This window comes from Podarcis melisellensis, assembly GCF_964234715.1.
Source record: "Podarcis melisellensis genome assembly, chromosome: 11".
Classification (NCBI taxonomy): domain Eukaryota; kingdom Metazoa; phylum Chordata; class Lepidosauria; order Squamata; family Lacertidae; genus Podarcis; species Podarcis melisellensis.
In genome coordinates, this window is record NC_138543.1 from 63,412,520 (window position 1) to 63,434,732 (window position 22,213).

At 45.9% G+C, this 22,213-nt stretch overlaps 1 protein-coding gene across 2 annotated transcripts in view; it reads right to left on the reverse strand.

Annotated features, from left to right (window-relative positions):
• LOC309380190 (lysozyme C-3-like) overlaps nt 1-22,213 on the reverse strand; it is a 138,520-nt gene that overhangs the window by 113,055 nt on the left and 3,252 nt on the right. Inside the window, exons 3-4 of one of the 2 annotated variants that reach the window (XR_014172710.1) lie at nt 20,445-20,523; nt 19,060-19,182 (exon numbers count right to left, since the gene is read on the reverse strand). Coding sequence is in view for 1 of the 2 variants with exons in the window: in XM_081930079.1 (XP_081786205.1) it covers nt 19,116-19,182; nt 20,445-20,523 (146 nt within the window). In the remaining variant the exon portion in view is untranslated. Of the gene's footprint in view, nt 1-18,852; nt 19,183-20,444; nt 20,524-22,213 lie in introns of those variants that run through there. The other variant, XM_081930079.1, reaches the window with a different exon arrangement.

Genomic DNA, 22,213 nt, shown 5'->3' on the forward strand with positions numbered 1-22,213 from the left:
GCCAGTGGTTCTGAGATCACATCTGCCAGTTCTTTTAATACTCTTGGATGCAGTTCATCTGGCTCTGGAGACTTGAAAACATCTAGACTAGCCAAGTATTCTTGTTCTATCTCCTTAGCTATTCTGGGCTGTGTTTCCTCTGCTGAATCATTTGCTCCAAATTCTTCAGGTTGGGCATTGTTTTCTTTATCGGAGAAGACTGAGGCAAAGAAGGCATTGAGGAGTTCAGCCCTTTCTGTGTCCCCTGTTTGCATTTCACCATCTTCTCCTCTGAGTGACCCCACGGTTTCTTTGTTCTTCCTTTTGCTACGAACATACCCATAAAAGCCTTTTTTGTTGCTTTTAACCTCTCTAGCAAGCCTGAGTTCATTCTGTGCTTTAGCTTTTCTGACTTTGTGTCTACACGTGCTGGCTATTTGTTTGAATTCCTCTTTGGTGGTTTCCCCCCTTTTCCATTTTTTGTACACATCCTTTTTTTAATCTTAAATCAGTTAAAAGTTCTTTAGATAGCCACCCTGGCTTCTTTAGGCACCTTCCACGTTTCCGTCTCATCGGATTGCCTGAAGTTGTGCTTATACTATCTCCCTCTTAACAAACTCCCAGCCATCATGAACTCCCTTTCCTTTTAGTATTACTGTCCATGGGATCTCACCCAGCACTTCCCTAAGTTTTATGAAGTCGGCTTTCTTAAAGTCAAGAAATTGAGTCCTAGTATGCTTGGCTGCTCCTTTCCGCTGTATAGTAAACTTCAGAAGAGCATGATCACTCGCGCCTAATGATCCTTCCACTTCTACCCCACTAACCAGGTCATCAACATTGGTTAGGACCAGATCTAAAATGGCTGTTCCTCTTGTTGCTTCTCCCACTTTCTGGACAATGAAGTTGTCTGCAAGGCCAGTGAGGAATCTGTTTGACCTTATGCTCTTGGCTGAGTTTGACATCCAACAAATATCCGGGTAATTGAAGTCCCCCATTACTACTATCTCCCTTCCTTTTGCATGCTTGGCCATCTGTTCCAGGAAGGCATCATCTATGTCCTCCGTTTGGCTTGGGGATCTATAGTAAACTCCCATAATGAGGTCACTGTTATTCTTCTCTCCCTTAATTTTGACCCAAATGCTCTCACTTTGGCTTTGAGGTTCTAAATCTTGGATCTCTTCACAGGTATAAACATCCCTGACATATAACGCCACTCCTCCTCCTTTCTTGTCTGGTCTGTTTCTCTGAAATAGATTGTATCCCTCCATTATTACATTCCAATCATGGGACTTATCCCACCAGGTTTCAGTGATGCCTATTATGTCATATTTAGTTTGCTGTACCAAGAGCTCAAGCTCATCTTGTTTATTTCCCATGCTTTGCGCATTAGTGTACAGACATTGGTCCATTAATCATTCCCCCGTGTCTCTTATTTAAGGATTTTTTTCCTCCCACCGCTAGGTCTGCGTGCTGTTTGCTCCATTTGGTCTATGACATTTGGATGATCATCTTCATCAATTGATAGACTCCTACCTTCAGGAGCACTGTCTCCCTCCCCCACATTAGTCAGTTTAAAGCCCTCCTGATGAAGTTTCTGAGATTTTTGGCAAAAACATTCCTCCCAACCGTTGTGAGGTGCAGCCCATCGCTTGCCAGAAGTCCATCTTCAAGAAACTGCAGTCCGTGATCTAAGAATCCAAACCGTTCCTGTTTACACCATTTGCGAAGCCAGCTGTTCACTTCCACTATTTTTCCCTCTCTCCCTGGGCCACGTCGTTCAACTGGGAGGACAGATGAGGTGACAATTTGCGCATTTAATTGCTTCAATTTCCTGCCCAGAGCCTCATAGTCTCTTTTGATCTTCTGGAGGCTATTGCTTGCAGTGTCATTGGTTCCCACATGAACCAAGAGGAAGGGGTATTTGTCAGTGGGTTTTATGATTCCTTGCAGTCGTTCAGTTACATCTTGGATCTTAGCCCCGGGGAGACAGCACACCTCCCGAGACATCTTGTCAGGCCCACAGATCACTGCTTCTGTTCCCCTCAGTAGGGGTCTTATTGTTGTGTCTGTAAGTGACTGTGGAGGTCAATTCTGGATCCACATGTCCTTCCACAGTGGGGATGTAGGTTTCCAGGCAGGAGTTGATCCAGGTGAAGATTTGTCAAATGTGCCTTCCTCTCAGCACGTTTCTCCCTTGCGTCCTGAGTTTGAGTGTCTTCAAAGCCCAGGACAAACTTCTTTATGGTCCAGCTCTCACTTCCATACGTCACTACTGGGAAAACCGTAGCTTTAACTAAACAGACCTTTGTTGGCAAGGTGATGTCTCTGTTTTAGGGACGCGGGTGGCATCTAAATCACTGTGGTCTAAACCACTGAGCCTCTTTTTATATATATATATATATATATATATATATATATATATATATATATATATATGCAGGTTTTGGTGTCCTCGGGTGTCTTCCCGTGTAAAAGTTGGGGTGTCTAGGCGACGTTTCGACGAGGTCTCACTCGTCATCTTCAGGCTGGTGCTTTCGGCTTCTTGTTACTGAAACAGAGCAGGATCTCAGTGTTTGAGTTCCTATAAATACTGTTGAGGGGGTGTGGTGTATAGCCTCCAATGTTCTGGGCAGAGAGGAAGTTCCCAGGCTAGTGTGCCTTTTCTTCTTTTGTTCCTTAATTACTTGAGGGATATCTTGAGTGATTTCTTGAGTGATATCCTGAGTACCACTTAGGTGGGTCATTAGGTGTGGATTAGTTGCTAAAGTCTTTGTGTCTTGACCTCTTGAACTTTGTGAAGAGTTTTTCTGAGAAGATGGCTGTACTGCACTTAGTTGTGCTCTGGCTTGGCTTCGTGTATAGGGGCGAGCTGTGGTTTTGTGGCCTGTGTCAGCCAGATCTGTGTAGGGATTGCAGGGGGGTGCAGCATCCGGAGGTGCCACCATGGTTTGGCTACTGGATGGTGTCTGTAATTTATCTGTGGAGAGGGTCTGGGTTTGGGTCTGGTGTGGTTGATTGGTGATGGCGTTCTGTGTGCCTCTGGATCTGGTGTCAGTTTTTGTGGGGAGGGCTAATTTCCAGATGTCTGGCAAGCGGGATGTGTCGTCACGCTTGTTCATGTTGTGAGGGTGTTTCTCTATCTCGATGGCTTCCATGATTATTCTCTTGTGGTGATGTTCCATGTTAAAGAGCAATTTGGAATCTGCAAAATTAATTTCGTGTCCTGTTTCTTTCATGTGTTGGAAAAGAGAGGAAGTTTTTTCTTCTTTTTTGACGGCATTCTTGTGTTCTGCGATACGTGCATTTATTCGTCTGTTTGTTTGTCCAATGTACGTGGCTGGGCAGACTTTGCAGGGTATTTCATAGACCCCTTGGTTTTCCAACTGGATTTTATCCTTGGGGTTTCTGAGGATATTGGCTATTTTTTGGTTGGTGCAAAAGGCTGTTTTGATATTGTGTTTATGGAGGATTTTGCTAATTTTATCTGTAGTGCCCTTGATATAAGGAAGGAGGGCCATGCCATTGTTTTCTTCTGTGTCTTGGTTTTTGGGGGGTGTTTCTTTTTGGATTAGCTTCGTAACCCTGTTTTGCTGGTATCCATTGGCAATTAACACATTTGAGAGATTCTGTAACTCAGTTGTCAAGTGGTCTTTGTCAGCCAGGCGTTTGGTTCTGGAGATGAGAGTCTTGGCTACGGAGTTTATTTGTGCAGGGTGGTGGTGTGATTGTGCATGTAAGTAGCGGTTGGTGTGTGTTTTTTTCCGGTAGATAGTGTGTCCTAGGGAGCCATCAGGTTTTTTGTAGATTAGGACGTCAAGGAAGGGAAGTTGGTTGTTGGCTTCTATTTCCATAGTGAATTGTATTTTGGGGTGTAGGCTGTTGAGATGTGTGAGGAAGCTATCCAGTTTTTCCTTCCCGTGTGGCCAAATTACAAAGGTGTCGTCAACATATCTGAGCCAAAGTTTGGGTTTGTGTTCTGACTTGTCTAAAGCATTGGTTTCAAAGTGTTCCATGTACAGGTTTGCGATGACCGGTGAGAGGGGTGATCCCATAGGTGCTCCTTCTATCTGTTTGTATCTTTGTCCATTGTGGATGAAGTACGTGTTGGTTAGGCAGTGGTTGGTCAGGTCCAAGATGTATTCGGGGGGATTGTATTTGTTTTGAATGGCTGTCAAGGCTTCATTAATGGGCACTTGTGTGAAGAGAGATACAACATCGAAGCTCACAAGTAGGTCATTAGGATGTAGGTTTTGCTTCTTTATTGTTTCTATGAACTGGAAGGAGTTTGGAACGTGTGAAGAGATGGATTCTGCATAGGGCTGAAGTTGCTTGGCGAGAAATTTCGCGAGATTTTGTAGAGGTGAGCCTATGGAGCTGACTATTGGTCTGAGTGGTGTTCCTTCTTTGTGTATCTTGGGGAGGCCGTAGAGTTTGGGGCATCTGGATGATTTTTCTCTGGGGATGATTCTTAGCTGGATTTCTTCACTGATAGGAGAGGCTTTTATTTTGGATTTGGTGGTTTTTTCCAGATAGGTGGTGGGATCTGTTTTTATAGGTTGGTAGGTAGGATCTTGGAGTAGATTTGATAGTTTTGCTTGGTAGTCCGATGTGTTCATCACAACAGTGGCATTACCTTTGTCTGCTGGGAGAATGATTATGTTGTTGTCTTTCCTCAGGTTGGTGAGTGCTTTCTGTTCTTCTTTGTGTAAATTGCTTCTGGGTGGTTTGCTGGAGCAGAGGATGTTGTAGCCAAGACTCTCATCTCCAGAACCAAACGCCTGGCTGACAAAGACCACTTGACAACTGAGTTACAGAATCTCTCAAATGTGTTAATTGCCAATGGATACCAGCAAAACAGGGTTACGAAGCTAATCCAAAAAGAAACACCCCCCAAAAACCAAGACACAGAAGAAAACAATGGCATGGCCCTCCTTCCTTATATCAAGGGCACTACAGATAAAATTAGCAAAATCCTCCATAAACACAATATCAAAACAGCCTTTTGCACCAACCAAAAAATAGCCAATATCCTCAGAAACCCCAAGGATAAAATCCAGTTGGAAAACCAAGGGGTCTATGAAATACCCTGCAAAGTCTGCCCAGCCACGTACATTGGACAAACAAACAGACGAATAAATGCACGTATCGCAGAACACAAGAATGCCGTCAAAAAAGAAGAAAAAACTTCCTCTCTTTTCCAACACATGAAAGAAACAGGACACGAAATTAATTTTGCAGATTCCAAATTGCTCTTTAACATGGAACATCACCACAAGAGAATAATCATGGAAGCCATCGAGATAGAGAAACACCCTCACAACATGAACAAGCGTGACGACACATCCCGCTTGCCAGACATCTGGAAATTAGCCCTCCCCACAAAAACTGACACCAGATCCAGAGGCACACAGAACGCCATCACCAATCAACCACACCAGACCCAAACCCAGACCCTCTCCACAGATAAATTACAGACACCATCCAGTAGCCAAACCATGGTGGCACCTCCGGATGCTGCACCCCCCTGCAATCCCTACACAGATCTGGCTGACACAGGCCACAAAACCATAGCTCGCCCCTATACACGAAGCCAAGCCAGAGCACAACTAAGTGCAGTACAGCCATCTTCTCAGAAAAACTCTTCACAAAGTTCAAGAGGTCAAGACACAAAGACTTTAGCAACTAATCCACACCTAATGACCCACCTAAGTGGTACTCAGGATATCACTCAAGAAATCACTCAAGATATCCCTCAAGTAATTAAGGAACAAAAGAAGAAAAGGCACACTAGCCTGGGAACTTCCTCTCTGCCCAGAACATTGGAGGCTATACACCACACCCCCTCAACAGTATTTATAGGAACTCAAACACTGAGATCCTGCTCTGTTCCAGTAACAAGAAGCCGAAAGCACCAGCCTGAAGATGACGAGTGAGACCTCGTCGAAACGTCGCCTAGACACCCCAACTTTTACACGGGAAGACACCCGAGGACACCAAAACCTGCATATATATATATATATATATATATAATATTTATTCCAGATTTTAAAAGTTACAAAAGAAAAAAAGCAAGAGCAATACCAAATACAAAGAAGAAGAAGAAATACAACAGATAAACAAGAGAGAATAAAAATACATTCTCTAAAAAAAAAAAGAATATTAAACCTTTATATGACTTTTTTCCTTTACTTCTTTCCTTGACCTCCTCACACCTCCCAATTTTGTATTCCAGTTCAAATCATTGTTTCAGCACATCCTTCCAACCTACTTTTCAATTAAGTAATTTAATTTAATATATTAAATTTTAACGTCCTCTCTTTCATCAATTTCATCATATCATTTCTACCAAAACCACCTAACTTTCTTTTTCCAACATCTTCCTAACATTCCTTAATTTTAAAATATTTTTGAAGATATACTTTAAATTTTTTCCAATCTTCTTCCACCGACTCTTCCCCTTGGTCCTGGATTCTGCCAGTCATCTCAGCCAATTCCATATAGTCCATCACTTTCGTCTGCCATTCTTCTCGAGTGGGTAATTCTTGTGTCTTCCAATACCTTGCGATGAGTATTCTTGCTGCTGTTGTAGCGTACATAAAAATAGTTCTATCCTCCCTTCGCACCAATTGGCCGACCATGCCCAGGAGGAAGGCCTCCGGTTTCTTCTGGAAGGTATATTTAAATACCTTTTTCATTTCATTATAAATCATCTCCCAGAAGGCCTTAATCCTTGGGCATGTCCACCAAAGGTGAAAAAATGTACCCTCAATCTCTTTACATTTTCAACATTTATTATCGGGCAAATGGTAGATTTTTGCAAGCTTGACTGGAGTTAAGTACCACCTGTACATCATTTTCATTATATTCTCTCTTAAGGCATTACATGCCATAAACTTAATACCTGTGGTCCATAACTTTTCCCAGTCAGCCATCATAATGTTGTGTCCAAAGTCTTGTGCCCATTTAATCATAACAGATTTAACCGTTTCATCTTGTGTATTCCATTTCAACAGCAAGTTATACATTCTTGACAAATTCTTAGTTTTAGGATCTAACAGTTCTGTTTCCAATTTTGATTTTTCCAACTGAAAACCAATTTTCTTATCCAAATTGTAAACCTCCCTTATTTGATAATAGTGTAACCAATCTCGTACTTTAGTTTTTAATCTGTCAAAGCTCTGCAACTTCAATTTATCTCCATCTTGTTCCAAAATTTCCCAATATTTTGGCCAATTTGTCTCCTTATTAAGTTTTTTCAGAGCCTTAGCCTCCATTGGTGACAGCCACCTTGGTGTTTTACTTTCAAGCAAGTCCTTATATCTCATCCAAACATTAAACAATGCTTTCCTGACAATATGGTTTTTAAAGGCCTTATGTGCTTTAACCTTATCGTACCACAAATATGCATGCCATCCAAAAACATTATTAAAGCCTTCCAAATCCAAAATGTCCGTGTTTTCAATAAGCAGCCAATCTTTCAGCCAGCAAAATGCGGCTGATTCATAGTAAAGTTTAAGGTCTGGCACTGAGCCTCTTGGGCTTGCCACTTGGAAGGTCAGTGGTTCAAATCCCCATGATGGAGTGAGCTCCCATTACTCTATCCCAGCTCCTGCCAACCTAGCAGTTCGAAAGCATGCCAGTGGAAGTAGATAAATAGTTACCACTGCAGCAGGAAGGTAAATGGCGTTTCCGTGAGCTCTGGTTTCCACCATGGTGTCCCGTTGTGCCAGAAGCAGTTTAGTCATCCTGGCCACATGACCTGTGTGAGAAGGAGTAAAAAGGTGTGCCTCGAACTCAGTTGTAAATTCCAGAGTTGGGCTGTTGTAAATTCCAGCGTGGGTTCGGCTGCAGGGGAGCCAGGTCAACAAGATAAGGAAGTAGAAAGAGTCTCTAAATAAGGTTAGGTTTAGAGAGTGTAGAATGGATGATGTATTAGTACCATGTCTTTGATGATTAGACAGATTGTAAGCCAAGCTTCGAATGAAGGGCGGCAGCAATAGGGATAAATACACTTGCCCGTCCATTGTTCGGGGCTCTTCGTACCACCCTGGGACGGGGAGCCCGCCTTTGCAAACGCGTTATAATAAAAGGGAAGTAATAGACCTTATCTCGGTGTCTCCTTGTCTCATTGTAAGTCCACGTAAGTAACTTCTCACAATTTTTGGCGCCCAACGTGGGGCTCTCGACGACCTGCTCGGCGGGGGCTGGGGAACGGATCAGCCGGCACTCCGATTTTCGGAGAGATCTGTTGCTCAGGGCCCGCGGTGACAGGTTCCGGGAGCTGGAAGGACGGAGAACCGACTTAAGATATTCTGAAAGACTGGTGGTCTGGGACCGCCGCAGTCGGGGACTGCCTCGCCCTGCAGGGACGCCTGCCAGTTTACCAGCCACCGAGAAGGAGGCACTAGACTGAAGGGGGTGAGTATCTTGGTAATATATCCCTGGGAAGGGGAATATTGGGTGTTGTTGGTGTGTGGTCTCTGTATGAAAGAGAGGTTCCAAACGGACGCGTGAGTGTGGACCGGGGGGCCTGGGACCCCGGCGGGAGGATTAGCTTGCGGTTCCGTTCTCCCGCGAGGGAAACGGCCAGGCGATTCCGCGTGATTGTGTGAGTGAACGAAAAAGAGACATAATAGAGTATGGGAAAGAGTCAGAGTACATGTAAAAGGGGCCCCAGTAATGGGACCAAAGACCCCATAGATCCAAATAGTCCTTTGGGACAGGTTTTGTTGGCTTGGGATGATAAGGCAATTAGACCCAGATAGAGTAAAAGGGATCATGGAACTACGACCACCTAAAGATAAAACTGATGTAAGAAGAATGTTAGGATTATTGGGATATTGCAGATTGTGGATAGATCAGTATTCAAAGTTGACTCAGTTTTTGAATAGGAAACTGACAGGAAAACAAGAGGAGGTGCAATGGGACGAGGAAGATAAGGCCAGGTGGGAAGAAATTAAGAAAACTTTAATAACTAGTCCGGCTCTGGCCCTGCCAAATCTACAGCAGCCGTTCCACTTGTATGTGACAGCGGCTGCTCAGACGGCAGTAGGAGTCCTGGCTCAGAAAAGAGGGGGGCGATATCAGCCAGTAGCTTATCTAAGCGCAACCTTAGAACCAGTGGTTAGAGGATGGCCGGCGTGCATTCAAGCGGTGGCTGCAGCGGCCGAATTAGTATTGGAAAGCAGGAAATTGACCTTTGGGGGAGCACTGATAGTGCACAGCCCTCATCAGATAGGCGCAGTACTGACAGGTGCTGCACCCACCTGGATGACGGACAGGCGCCTAGTGCAATATGAAGGGATACTCAGAACTGGAAATGATATAACCATAGGGACAGATAGAAATTTGAATCCAGCGGAATTCCTAAGAGGGGAGCGGCAAGAATGGGAACTAGAGGAGCATGATTGCCTTAAAGATATAGAATTAATGGCCAAAGTTAGGGAAGATCTAAGCGAGGTACCTCTAACGGAAGGGGAAAGATGGTTCGTAGATGGATCTAGTTATGTGAGGGAAGGAAAAAGAAGGTCGGGATACGCAGTGGTCAAGGAAGACGGGGAGACGATAGAGAGTGGGGCCCTCCCTAGCACGTGGTCAGCCCAGAAATGTGAAGTAATGGCGCTAACCCGAGCCCTGGAATTGGCAACCGGGTTAGATGTGACAATCTGGACTGACTCAAGATATGCATGGGGAGTGGTGCATACTTTCGGTCGGACCTGGAGAGAAAGGGGCTTCATAAAGGCGGATGGGAAACAAATTGAACACGTTGCTTTACTCGAGCGGCTACTAGAATCCCTGATGGGACCTCGGAAGATAGGCATTGTGCACATCCTCGCCCACACCAAAGGATACAGTTCGGAGGAACAGGGAAATGCATGGGCTGATCTCCGAGCGCGAGAAGCGGCGGAGGGGGAACCAAGGAAGGAAATATTTAAACAATGTGTCCTGCAAGTACCTGTGATTGACCCGCAGGATGTAAAAGATTTAGTGTTCACTCAAAAGGAGAAAGAATAGATGGAAAAGGAGGGATGGGAAAGAAAAGGAGAAAGTTGGGAGACTCCGGAAAAGCAAATGGTCCTTCCAAAATCAACTATGTTAAATATATTGGAGAAAATACATGAAGGAAGTCATTTAGGCACGGAGGGAATGGTGAATTTGGTGAAGTCAGTGTATTGGAGTAGAGACATGTGGCCGATGGCGCACGCCATCGCATGGAAGTGTCTGATATGTCAAAAGGTTAACAAAGCCCGGGCAAGGAAAACTGAAAGGGGTGGGCGGCCTCTAGCGGTATGGCCCTTCCAGAGAGTACAAGTAGATTTTACCGAACTGCCAGAAAGGGGGGGGCAGAAGTATTTGTTGATATTTAAAGATCATTTGACAGGTTGGATTGAGGCCTTCCCTAGCCGTAGGGCCACAGCTCAGGTGGTTAGCAAAGCCATTCTGGAACACATTCTTCCTCGGTATGGAATAATAGAAGTCATAGACTCTGATAGGGGAACTCATTTCACCAAAAAAGCAATGCAGGAGGTACTGTGGGGATTATGTGGAGTTTCCACACGTCCTGGCACCCTGAGAGCAGCGGAAAGGTGGAACGGGCGAATGGGGAAATAAAAAAACATTTGACTAAGTTATATCTTGAAAATGGGCTGCCTTGGACGAAAAATCTCCCTTTGGCACTATTAAGGATGAGGGTAGCTCCCCGAAAAGACACTGGTCTGTCCCCTTTTGAGATGATGATGGGTCACCCATATTTGGTAGTATTAGGAAACCCTCAAATCGAGTTCAGGGATCAGTTTATCAGGAAATATTTGCAGTCACTGTCCCAGTCTCTGTTATCTTTCCACAGACAAGGCATACTAGCACAGCGGCCCCCGCTCCTGGAGCAACAGCACACCTTTCAGCCCGGAGACCTGGTCCTGATAAAGGCTTGGCGGACGGAGAAACTCAGCCCGAGTTGGGAAGGCCCATACCAGGTCCTGCTCACAACCGAATCAGCAGTACGGACCAGAGAGCATGGATGGACCCATTACCACCGGGTGAAAAGAGCTCCACCTGAAAATTGGACAGCAGTGACTAGTCCAAATAATCCGCTGAAAGTTACGCTTACCAAATCAGGAACCGGGATCCAGAAGGGCGCACCTAGACTGTGATGTGTTTGTTTTGTACCTGTGTGTGTTTTTTTTTCGAGTGCTGTTGCTGTCAACATTGCGAAGGGTGTGTGCAGTGTGTGCATTGTACTGAAAGGTGCAGCATCATCTTTATAGAGGACGTTATACTCCAATATTGTGAAGTGAAATTAGGAGGGGAGGTAACGTGCCAATTAGCAGAAACCCCAACGGTGAGGCAAGCTTTAATCTATTTGAACCCCACACATGAAAGGTAACTGGCAAGTATTAGGAATAGTATTAATAGGATGGGCCACTTCATGGGCAACCCAATCGGAACCCCAGTGCACCGAGTGCATCCAGACAACCCGAACAGGCAATAAAATCACACAGACCCTAATGTATTATAATATAGCGCCAGAATGTGTTCAACAGTTAGATCCTTGTGTTCACAACCAAACTCAATATTATAGATGTAGGGTAAAAGGAAACAAGACGGAATGCTATGAACCCCTGGCGGTGGGACCCATAACTTCCAGTATATATGTTTACGGATATAAGGGCGGAACCGCTAATCAAGCTGGTGAGGGGAGAAGTATGTTTTCCTTGGCCCAAAACCGACAGGGTTATATAGCACATAATACAACAAGGGGAGAGGGCAGGATTATGGTCTGTTTTGATGCTTGTATCGCAATAGATAAAGGACAGGGCCCAAATGGAGGGGCAGGGGTCTGGTGTGGAAATCGTGGATGGGAACAATCATATTTACAGGAAAGAAAGTACCTTTTCCAGAGAATAAAAGGAAGCAACGTGGGGGCTGGGGCCGGGGTATATAATTATTGGTACTCAGAGGGAGTTAATAAACAGCCCACCTATAGAGGCCCTGAGGGAATAAATCTCACTAGGGGAGCTGCCTCCACCGACTGCTCCACAGGAAAATGCAACCCAGTATGTCTATGGGCGAGCGAGAGACCTTCTACTTCGCCTAAATTTGTGCACATAGGTATAGGCATTGATGGGACTGGAAAAGATCCTTATGGATATCTCATCATACAAATACACACAACTAAGGTAACAAGACAACCCATATCAGTATTCGAAGATTTTGAGGAAGAAGTACAGCATTTAAATACCCTTCCCCTACCCCCTAAAGCCCATAATATGTTCCTGAGTTTAGCTGAGACTATAGCCAAGGAATTAACGGTGAAAAATTGTTTTGTATGTGGAGGAACAAATGGGGGATCAGTGGCCATGGGTGGCTCATGAAGTAAACTATACGGAGGTATATAAAACACAAAACAATTACACTTATAAGCATTTGGGTAACGAGGTATGGCAAATCTCTAATCACCTAGTTGGGACAGAATGCTTCACCAGGAACACCAGCCGAATAAATGGAACGCATGTGGGGACACTCCCTTGTATAGGACAATGGGAGGACAAACAGTGGTGGAGTCAAGGGAATAATAATAAAACTTGGCCCTCTCCCCTCGGAAATATTACCAATATGAGCTTTCTCCTAGACCCGGAGAACAGAATGCTAGAATGGACAACCCCCGATGGGTTTTACTGGGCTTGTGAGAGCTATGCTTACAATAGGTTACCTTTAAATTGGGTCGGCTCATGTGTATTGGCAACCTTAAGGATATGTTTGGTTCATGGTTCCCTAAATTACCTGGTCTGCAGGCCATAGTGGCCCTAATTGGGTTAATTGCGGCAGGATGCGTACTACTTCCATGCGTTCTGCCAATCTTTGTTAGAACCATCAATAATTCTTTGTCCCTCCTAGCGGAACGGAAGGTATCCACTTATTTCATGAAGATGCAATATGCCTCAGTACCCACATCCGATGAGGAAGCAGAAATAACAGCCCAAGAATTATTATGTGAGTTCGAGACAAGATACAAAAAGAGGGGGGATTGTGAGAAGGAGTAAAAAGGTGTGCCTCGAACTCAGTTGTAAATTCCAGAGTTGGGCTGTTGTAAATTCCAGCGTGGGTTCGGCTGCAGGGGAGCCAGGTCAACAAGATAAGGAAGTAGAAAGAGTCTCTAAATAAGGTTAGGTTTAGAGAGTGTAGAATGGATGATGTATTAGTACCATGTCTTTGATGATTAGACAGATTGTAAGCCAAGCTTCGAATGAAGGGCGGCAGCAATAGGGATAAATACACTTGCCCGTCCATTGTTCGGGGCTCTTCGTACCACCCTGGGACGGGGAGCCCGCCTTTGCAAACGCGTTATAATAAAAGGGAAGTAATAGACCTTATCTCGGTGTCTCCTTGTCTCATTGTAAGTCCACGTAAGTAACTTCTCACACCTGGAAAGCTGTCTGTGGACAAATGCCGGTTCCCTCGGCCTGAAAGTGAGATGAGCACCACAGCCCCATAGTCACCTTTGACTGTACTTAACCATCCAGGGGTCCTTTCCCTTTCCCTTTCCCTTTCCCTTTCCCTTTCCCTATACATGGCTAGGATTTGGCTAGAAGGCATCTTTGGAAATATCTGCTTATTTACAGCTACTGTTTCTGGGTATGAGGAAGGGGGGGGGAATCTTTAAAATAGTTTCAGTTTTCCAAAGCACTAAGTCATCTGCCCCAGGGGTTTTTTCCCAATCAGCAACAAAACTCAGACAGCCTTATCCTTTCCTACAGTACAATCTATTTATTTTTACACCTATATTCCACATTTCCTTCAAGGCACTCGGGGTTGCATATGTGGTTCTCCCCTCTATCTTATCTTCTCAAGAACCCTGTGAGGTAGATTAGGCTGAGAGACCAAGTATCAGCCCGTGAGCAGGCAGTGGCATTGCATGGGAGGGCACAGGGGTGGTTGCTGTGGGTGCAAAATTGTTAGGGGCACAAAATTTCAATACCCAGTGCTGCCTCAATACAGCTGTGCCTTCTGTTGCTGGGCTCTCTTGAAAATGGTTTTTCCATGTGAACCAGGAAGTGACCTCTCCAGACAACAGAACAACTCTTCTTTTCTAATCTCTGCAGCTGCGATCTCCTGCGTGACACCAACACTGTTAGGCAGTGCGCATGTGTACTTCATCTGTTTCCCTCCCTCCCACTGACCCCTCTGCACAGCCAGGGTGCTGGCAACCCATGCTACACCACTGTAAGCTGGGATTTGAACCCAGGCCTCCCAGGTCCATCACTTTTAACCACTGCTGTACAGTGGCTCAGTTGTTAGACTGTTCCCTTAAACTCACACCTGGATACTTACAGCTCCCAAGAGGCAAGAGACACCTAAAGCCATTGCTGAACATTTAAGGAAGCATCTTGGAGGCATCACCAGTGCCTAGTGAGGAATAATCTTTAGCTTCTTGCTGCAACAAAGCCTAGTGAAAGACACGTCTCTAAGCAGTCACAACAATTGAAATCTCAGCTGCTTTTGAGTCTTGCCAGCAGTGAGAAGTTAGCAAGACTCACCAGGCATCCATCCCTTGGGGGTCATGAACAACTGTCTTAGCACACTCAATGTCATCTGTGATGTCGTCATCTGTGAAAGCTGTTGAAAAAATTAGCAGAAAGGAAAGGAGGGTGTTTGGTTTTCTAAAGAGCTTCTTTCCAATCCATAAAGCACATACTGCCTTTGCACTCAGGAAGAAGAAGAAGAAGAAGAAGAAGAAGAAGAAGAAGAAGAAGAAGAAGAAGAAGAAGAAGAAGAAGAAGAAGAAGAGTAGTAGTAGTAGTAGTAGTAGTAGTAGTTTGGATTTGATATCCTGCCTTTCACTCCCCTTCAGGAGTCTCAAAGCAGCTAACCTCCTTTCCCTTCTTTCCCCACAACAAACACTCTGTGAGGTGAGTGGGGCTGAGAGACTTCAGAGAAGTGTGACTGGCCCAAGGTCACCCAGCAGCTGCATGTGGAGGAGAGGAGACCCAAACCCGGTTCCCCAGATTACGAGACTATCGCTCTTAACCACTAAACCCACACTGGCTCACGGAGGATACATTGGGTTGCCTCAGAATTGTGGAAGCGCTTTTCCCTTCAAACTCAAAGCCGGAATACTTTGGGGGAGCATTTAGAGCATTTCCCCTTTGAACTGGCCTTCAGATATTGGGGCAGGGCTGGAGAGTATGTTTCAGCCTGAGGGCCACAATTCCTCTTGGGAAGTCTTATGAGGGCCACATGCTAGTGCAGAGGTAAAAGTGGGTGGGTCAAAGGATAGGACTCTTTATGCAGCCAGCTACAGTAGCCACAGAACAGTCAGAGTTTTCAACCCCCATCTTGTCTCTTTATCCTCCAGGCAGGCAAGCAAGGGGGTTTCATCACAGTTCAAGGGCACATTCAGGTGAAGCACTTGGGCTGCACACAGCACAGGGCCATGAGAGAGGGCGTGGTCAAGGGAAAGTCATGCAAGGTGGACAGATATGTCTGGAAGGCCACATTTGCCCTGAAGGTCTCCCTCCCTGTGTGGGGGTTATGTGTTTGTGTGTTAATTATAGAATCATAGAATCATAGAGTTGGAAGAGACCACAAGGGCCATTGAGTCCAACCCCCTGCCAAGCAGGAAACACCATCAGAGCACTCCTGACATATGGTTGTCAAGCCTCTGCTTCAAGACCTCCAAAGAAGGAGACTCCACCACACTCCTTGGCAGCAAATCCCACTGTCGAACAGCTCTTACTGTCAGGAAGTTCTTCCTAATGCTTAGGTGGAATCTTCTTTCTTGTAGTTTGGATCCATTGCTCCGTGTCCGCTTCTCTGGAGCAGCAGAAAACAACCTTTCTCCCTCCTCTATGTGACATCCTTTTATATATTTGAACATGGCTATCATATTACCCCTTAACCTCCTCTTCTCCAGGCTAAACATGCCCAGCTCCCTTAGCCGTTCCTCATAGGGCATCGTTTCCAGGCCTTTGACCATTTTGGTTGCCCTCCTCTGGACACGTTCCAGTTTGTCCGTGTCCTTCTTGAACTGTGGTGCCCAGAACTGGACACAGTACTCCAGGCGAGGTCTGACCAGAGCAGAACACAGTGGCACTATTACTTCCCTTGATCTAGATGCTATACTCCTATTGATGCAGCCCAGAATTGCATTGGCTTTTTTAGCTGCCGCGTCACACTGTTGGCTCATGTCAAGTTTGTGGTCAACCAAGACTCCTAGATCCTTTTCACATGTCCTGCTCTCAAGCCAGGTGTCACCCATCTTGTATTTGTGCCTCTCATTTTTTTTGCCCAAGTGCAATACTTTACATTTCTCCCTGTTAAAATTCATCCTGTTTGTTTTGGCCCAGTTCTCTAATCTGTCAAGGTCGTTTTGAAGTGTGATCCTGTCCTCTGGGGTGTTAACCACCCCTCCAGTTTGGTGTCATCTGCAAATTTGATCAGGATGCCCTTGATTATAGTGACTACAAGTTCAAAGAAAAGTTTCCCCTCTCCCCTCATCATGTGTGCCCCATGGCCTTGCCAAATCTGCTTCAGAGGGTTGGGGGGACTCTTAGAATAAGGTTCCCAGGGGTCCTTGTTTCCCAGGGACAGTCCCCGGATTTACAAATCAGTCCCCATACAAAATCCATTGAAGTTGAAAAGTGTCCCCGGATTCATTGGAAAAATTCTGGTAACCTTACCTTAGAACAGATTGAGGAGTCGTGCTGGGAGAGGAGAGGGGCATAATGTTTCAATGCGGAAACAGAAATCCTTGGCTTATGGAACATTAATTTAGGGATGTGTTGGATTCCATCCTGCACTAGCTACTCAGTAACAGCTGTAGGAATCATAACAGCGCTACTTAGTCACACAATTAATTCACCTTATTCAAAGCATTCTGGCTGTCCTCATGGATGGGTGAAAGCCTGAAAATGCATTTTCTTATACTAGAATCATGGAGGGCTAAAGAGTGTGTCGGGGAATGTGGAGTGGGGGGGCTGGAGGGGAGAGAATGTTCAAGATGCACTGCCTCCCCTCAGTGGCCCCTCACGCTACGCCACTGCCTCCCCTTCCATCCTTGACTGAAGCTTGTAGAATGAGGAGCAGAAGAAGCCATTGTGTTGATTATGCTTTCCCATCTAAGCTCAAGAACTTGATCTGGGGGCGAAGAGGAAGCAATTCTTCAGAACTATTCAACAGAGAGGCACATGTAACGGTTTTTATTTGCTTCTCCAGCAACACACAGTGGTTGGCAAGGAACAGGGGGTGAACTTCAGTTTGTTTCACCCAATTATCTTATTTGCACTTCCTGAAATATTATGCAATCCCAAAAACAGTTATCTTTCAAAATACAGTTTCAAAACCTCCAAATACAGTTATAATCCCTAATCTTGCAATGCAGTTCTCCAGCCAAATAATATGTATTTTAGGGGAAAATCAATATATTAATGAGAACAATATAGAAAAATGCATTACATAAGTTACAGTTGCATACAAATGTATGTATATTGGGAGAAATACAACATAGAACGCAATTGAAGAGGAGAGGAGCAGTGGTTTAGGGTAGGGAGAGGTATGGAGCGGGGCAGGCCAGGTAAGGGGCACACGTGCCAGCCTCCAACCTGGGGAATTGTGCTGGTCCTAGCAGCCAGCCCTCAGGTCTGTGACTATTGTTGAATGCCAGGGCAGCTCAGAATAAGATTTAAATAATAATAATACAAGGTATACCACCCTATACCAGCAGGTCTCGGGGCGCTTCACAGGATAAAATCATAATATTAAAACAGGAAATACATAAGATCTCCCTCACCCATGATCTGATTATAGATGAGGATGTTGATCTGGCCTGTGTCACTGAGACCTGGGTGGATGAGCAGGGGCAATACTGCGTTGTTGTTTTTAAAGTGTTTTACTGGAAGTTCCCTTAAGCTCTGGCCAAAAAAGGAGAAGAAATGTTCTGTATATTTTCTGGCCACCAGCAATGGGGAACTGATAGCATTTCTTAAACAAATCCATACCACGAGAACAAGATTTGATTCAGTTGAGCAATTGGGGAAATAAGGAATATTTCCCCAAACCGTTTGCAAAGCTAGAACTTCCCCATTTTTAAAGCTCAAGCACAGAAGGGCCCTGGGCTCCTACTTACATCCTGTTTTAGGTTTCATGTCTGATGTGTCATTCCCTCTCTCTCATCCATCGTGCCCCTGATCCCCATTGCCCAACCCTGCTGAAACCCAGCAGTACCCCTCAACTTAAGAGGAGAGATGTGTGTTGCTTGATATAGCTATCTTGATGTTTGACAGCTTCAGGAAGGCAGTTGCACCTGATGTGGGGAGAAAGGGTTAGGCACAGCCTCTTCCTCAGCACTGCAGACCCAGTCCAAATCAAGGCAATCCTGGTCCTTTGGAGGGTTAATAGAATGCCTGGAAAACTTCATAATAATAGGATGTACCAGAAGTTATAAGCAGGAGAAAGCCAGTTAGGAAGTAATGGGAATATTATAGGGTGTGTTCCGATTTTAAATTGACTGCAAACTTGGGGCCCATTTTCCAATCTATCTGACATTTGTAGGTCACCCCAGAAATCTGTCACTATCTGTATAAGGTCATGAGTTTAGACAAGAGCTGGGAGCTGAGTGGTGGGAGAGATGGCAAGGAAGCATGAAGGTAGACTGCGGGAGATTATGATGTGTATGTGTGTGGCAGTGCATTGCTGATGTCACAGCAAGATCACATGTGCGAGAAGTGATTTTTCTGGTGGTGTGTGTGTGCCCATACAGCTCCTTGCTGGGGTGCAAGGGACCTAGATACGCCTCTGCACCTCCCTGCAAATTATGATGAGACGATGATGCTTAACCTAATTCTGTTGTTTCTATTTACCAATCAAGCAACAAAAGAGTTTTGTTTATGTTCAGTTTATTGAAGATTTTCAAGCAAAGAAGCTCTCAATCCAAAGCAAGATGACTCACCACCCCAGACACACTCACAAATAATAATCACTTTCCCTCATATAGAGAGAGGGCCATTTCCCTCCACCATGGGGTGGGGCACAACATGCAGTGCTAGCCCAGAAAGAAGCAGCTGGATTTTGATTATATGGCAGTAGGTTTCATCAAAGGGGATCTCAAGAGAAATGCTGGAATTCATTCAGGACCATGGAACTCAGAGATTGCAATCTTTTGTCCACCCTGAGAGATCTTTTCCTTTGCAATTATTCCTCCAAGCAACCCTAAAAGTCAGAATGAGAGCAAAAAATGAAGCAAGGGAAGCCACATGGCTGTTGCTTGTATAACTACCGGTAACTACAAGTGAGGTGGATCTTCTTTAAAAGCTCCACAACATTTCCAAGTGAGGCATTTGGGTCAGCTGCAGGGTCATTCTCTGCTGATGATCAGTTTAAGCGGTCCACGGAAAGTCTACCTATTAACAGCCCATGGTGCCCTTCTAGCAAAATTTAACTTCCCATCCCATCCCATCCCATCCCATCCCATCCCATCCCATGGAACTTTACTGCTCAGTCATTGATACAGCTGTCGAGCTGCTCAACTGCCTCATTCCTTGAGTCTGAGCAACTGAATCTGTATCCACCTCCCATGTGCCGGTTCATGACTAGGGGCTTCCAGATTTCACGGTCCTGCCACTGAGGACTTCTTGGATCATTCTTTGTCTAGCTCCTCCCCTTTGACCCTACCGCCTTGGGGGACCCTGCTGGGAGTACGACAACGTGCAAGCCCTCACACCACGACAAGGTGATGATCCAGTGAGTGAAACAGAGGTGGAACAGAGTCATTGTGGCTGCTAAGCATTGATAGCCTTCTGTGAAAGACCTCCAAGCAAACTTGGGAAGTGAACCATCTGCCCCAGGACTTCGCTCCAGCCCATGGCAGAACTCAGACTGTCTCCTCCTTTCCTGCATTCCAATTTATGTATTACTACATTTATACCCCACCTTTTCTCCAAGGAGCTCAAGGTGGCATACATGGTTCTTCCCCTTAGAAAAACACTGTCGGCTGGGTTGTGAGACAGTGACTGACTCAATGTCAACCTGTGAACTTCCTGGCTGAGTCAGGATTTGATCTCTGGTCTCCCAGGTCCTCTCTTACCACTACTCCACATTGGCTCAGTTGCCAAATCATTTCCTTAAATCCCCACCAAGACAGCTACCAAGTGTTTGCTGCATACAGTGGTGGCTGGCTTTGTGATGCGGGGGGGGGGGGGGCGCTGCGGTCTTTTCCTGGCTTCCCAGCACTGTGTGATGCTGCCAGTTACTCAGAGGAAGCGGAGAAGGGCAGCAGGGTCCCAGAGCAGTGGGGGCACTACTGGCTGTACATTTAAGGAAGCATCTTTGGCCTTTGTCAGTGCCTATTGGGGAAGGATCTTTAGCTGCCAGCTATACAACAGTCAAGTGAAACCACCTTCCTCTTCACAGTTATGTGAACTGAAAACTTGGCTGGTATTGAATGTTCCAAGCACTGAGACATTAGCACTTACCAGGCGTTCATCCCTTGGGGGTCACGGACAATCCTCTTGACACAGTTAATATCATTTGTGATGTCATCATTTAAGAACGCTGGCAAAGATTTGTCAGAAAGCAAAGGAGGTTACTGGGGATTCCTAAAATGCAAACCCCAGAATACAAACACCCCCAGGGTTGCAGAGGCTGCCTCTGATCTGTGGAAAACCTTTCCCTAGAGATCCATCCAACTTTTGGGGAACACTTAAAGCATTTCCCCCTTGAGCTGGCATTCAGTCATTATAGCACCAAGCGGGGGATCCCTTCTAGTCAGCTGCATTCTAGCCAGAGAAAGAAATCAGTTCTTTAAAAATGGCCATCTCATCCTCCATCCAGACAAGCAAGGTCACAGTTCCAGGAGACATTGCAACCCGGTAAAAGCAGGAGGATACAGAGCAGAGGCAGTGGGGCAGAGCATGGCCTAGTGAGAGCTCATGGCCTAGGGCATTGTTTCCCAGTCTGTGGGTCACGGCCTGCAAGTGGGCAGGCAAACCCGCTGAAGTGGGTCGATTGCTTCCGTGCTTCCCACCCCCACCCCCGTTGGAATACTTTGGTAAGGAGTGCTAGGTCCTTTGTTTGCACAGCTGCCTGCCTTCAGATTACTTGAAATGAAAGGTTGGGAAAGGAAGGAAGGATCTGTGGGGTTATACCTGTGTGCTCCGGCTGCTGCTGCTGCCTGCCAGCAAGCAAGCAGTGAGTGTCTTGTTTGTCCCATGGTAAGTAAGGCTGAATGGAATGGAGGGGGGTGAGGAGGAAGAGCATGGATCCAGGATTCTGCTATCCACCAACCTTGTGCTGGGGATGTTTTGTTTAAAAGGGGTGGAAAAGTAAAGGAGAGGCTGAGGTCAGAGTCAGGGGAATGTTGCTGCCCACTAGGCGGCACTGTTGGCAGATGGTTCTTTAGCCCTATGAGGATGCTTTTTAGAGCTGGGATGTTAGTGCTCAAGTAATGTGTGTGTGACTGCGAGAGAGTTGTGCAAGTTGTGTGAGGAAGGTGGGAGAGATGTATTTGTGATGTGTGTGTGATGGAAGAAGGGAGGGACAGATTTACATGTTGTTTCGTGCAAGTGAGAAAAAGGGGTTACATGTATGTGTGCTCAGAAGGGAAGATATGTATCTGAGTAAAGAGGGAGAGCAGTGGGGTAGGGCTGAGGTGTAGGGGCCAGGGGGAGCCAGGGGGGCCACCGCCCTGGCACACATTTTTGAGGGTGTGCAATCAGGTATCCCCACGACAGGTACCGAGCCCTGGCAGCTGAGGCACATCGGCAGGCAGGCTGGTCTGGTGAGCAGGTGGATTGAGGCAGCAGTCGAAGAGCCTGTTGGAGGCGGGCTCTGCATGCCACCCCTGGTGCCCGCCCCAACTGCCCAGTCCACCAAGGGAGGGAGGCGGCAACCCACACTGCGCTGCTGGTGAGGGCAGAGGGATGCACATATGCACATGTGGTTCATGAGAGAGAGAGGAAGACAAGCGCCTGAGCAGAGAGAGAGAGGCATATCTGAGTGAATGTATATCTGTGCAGTATAAGGTGGAGCGAGAGACACAAAACTTGCATGTATGTCTGTGGTCTGTATATGTGAGGGCTCTGTGTGTACACAATAGTGTCGTGCGGCTACCTTGTATAGATTTTCCTGGTACAGGGAGTGCTCCCTGGTGTTATTGGACAACAGTGGTACCAGTGTGTACGTTTGCATGTAAAAACAATATTAAGTGACACAGTCAGGACAAACAGGGCACAGCTGGCTTTCC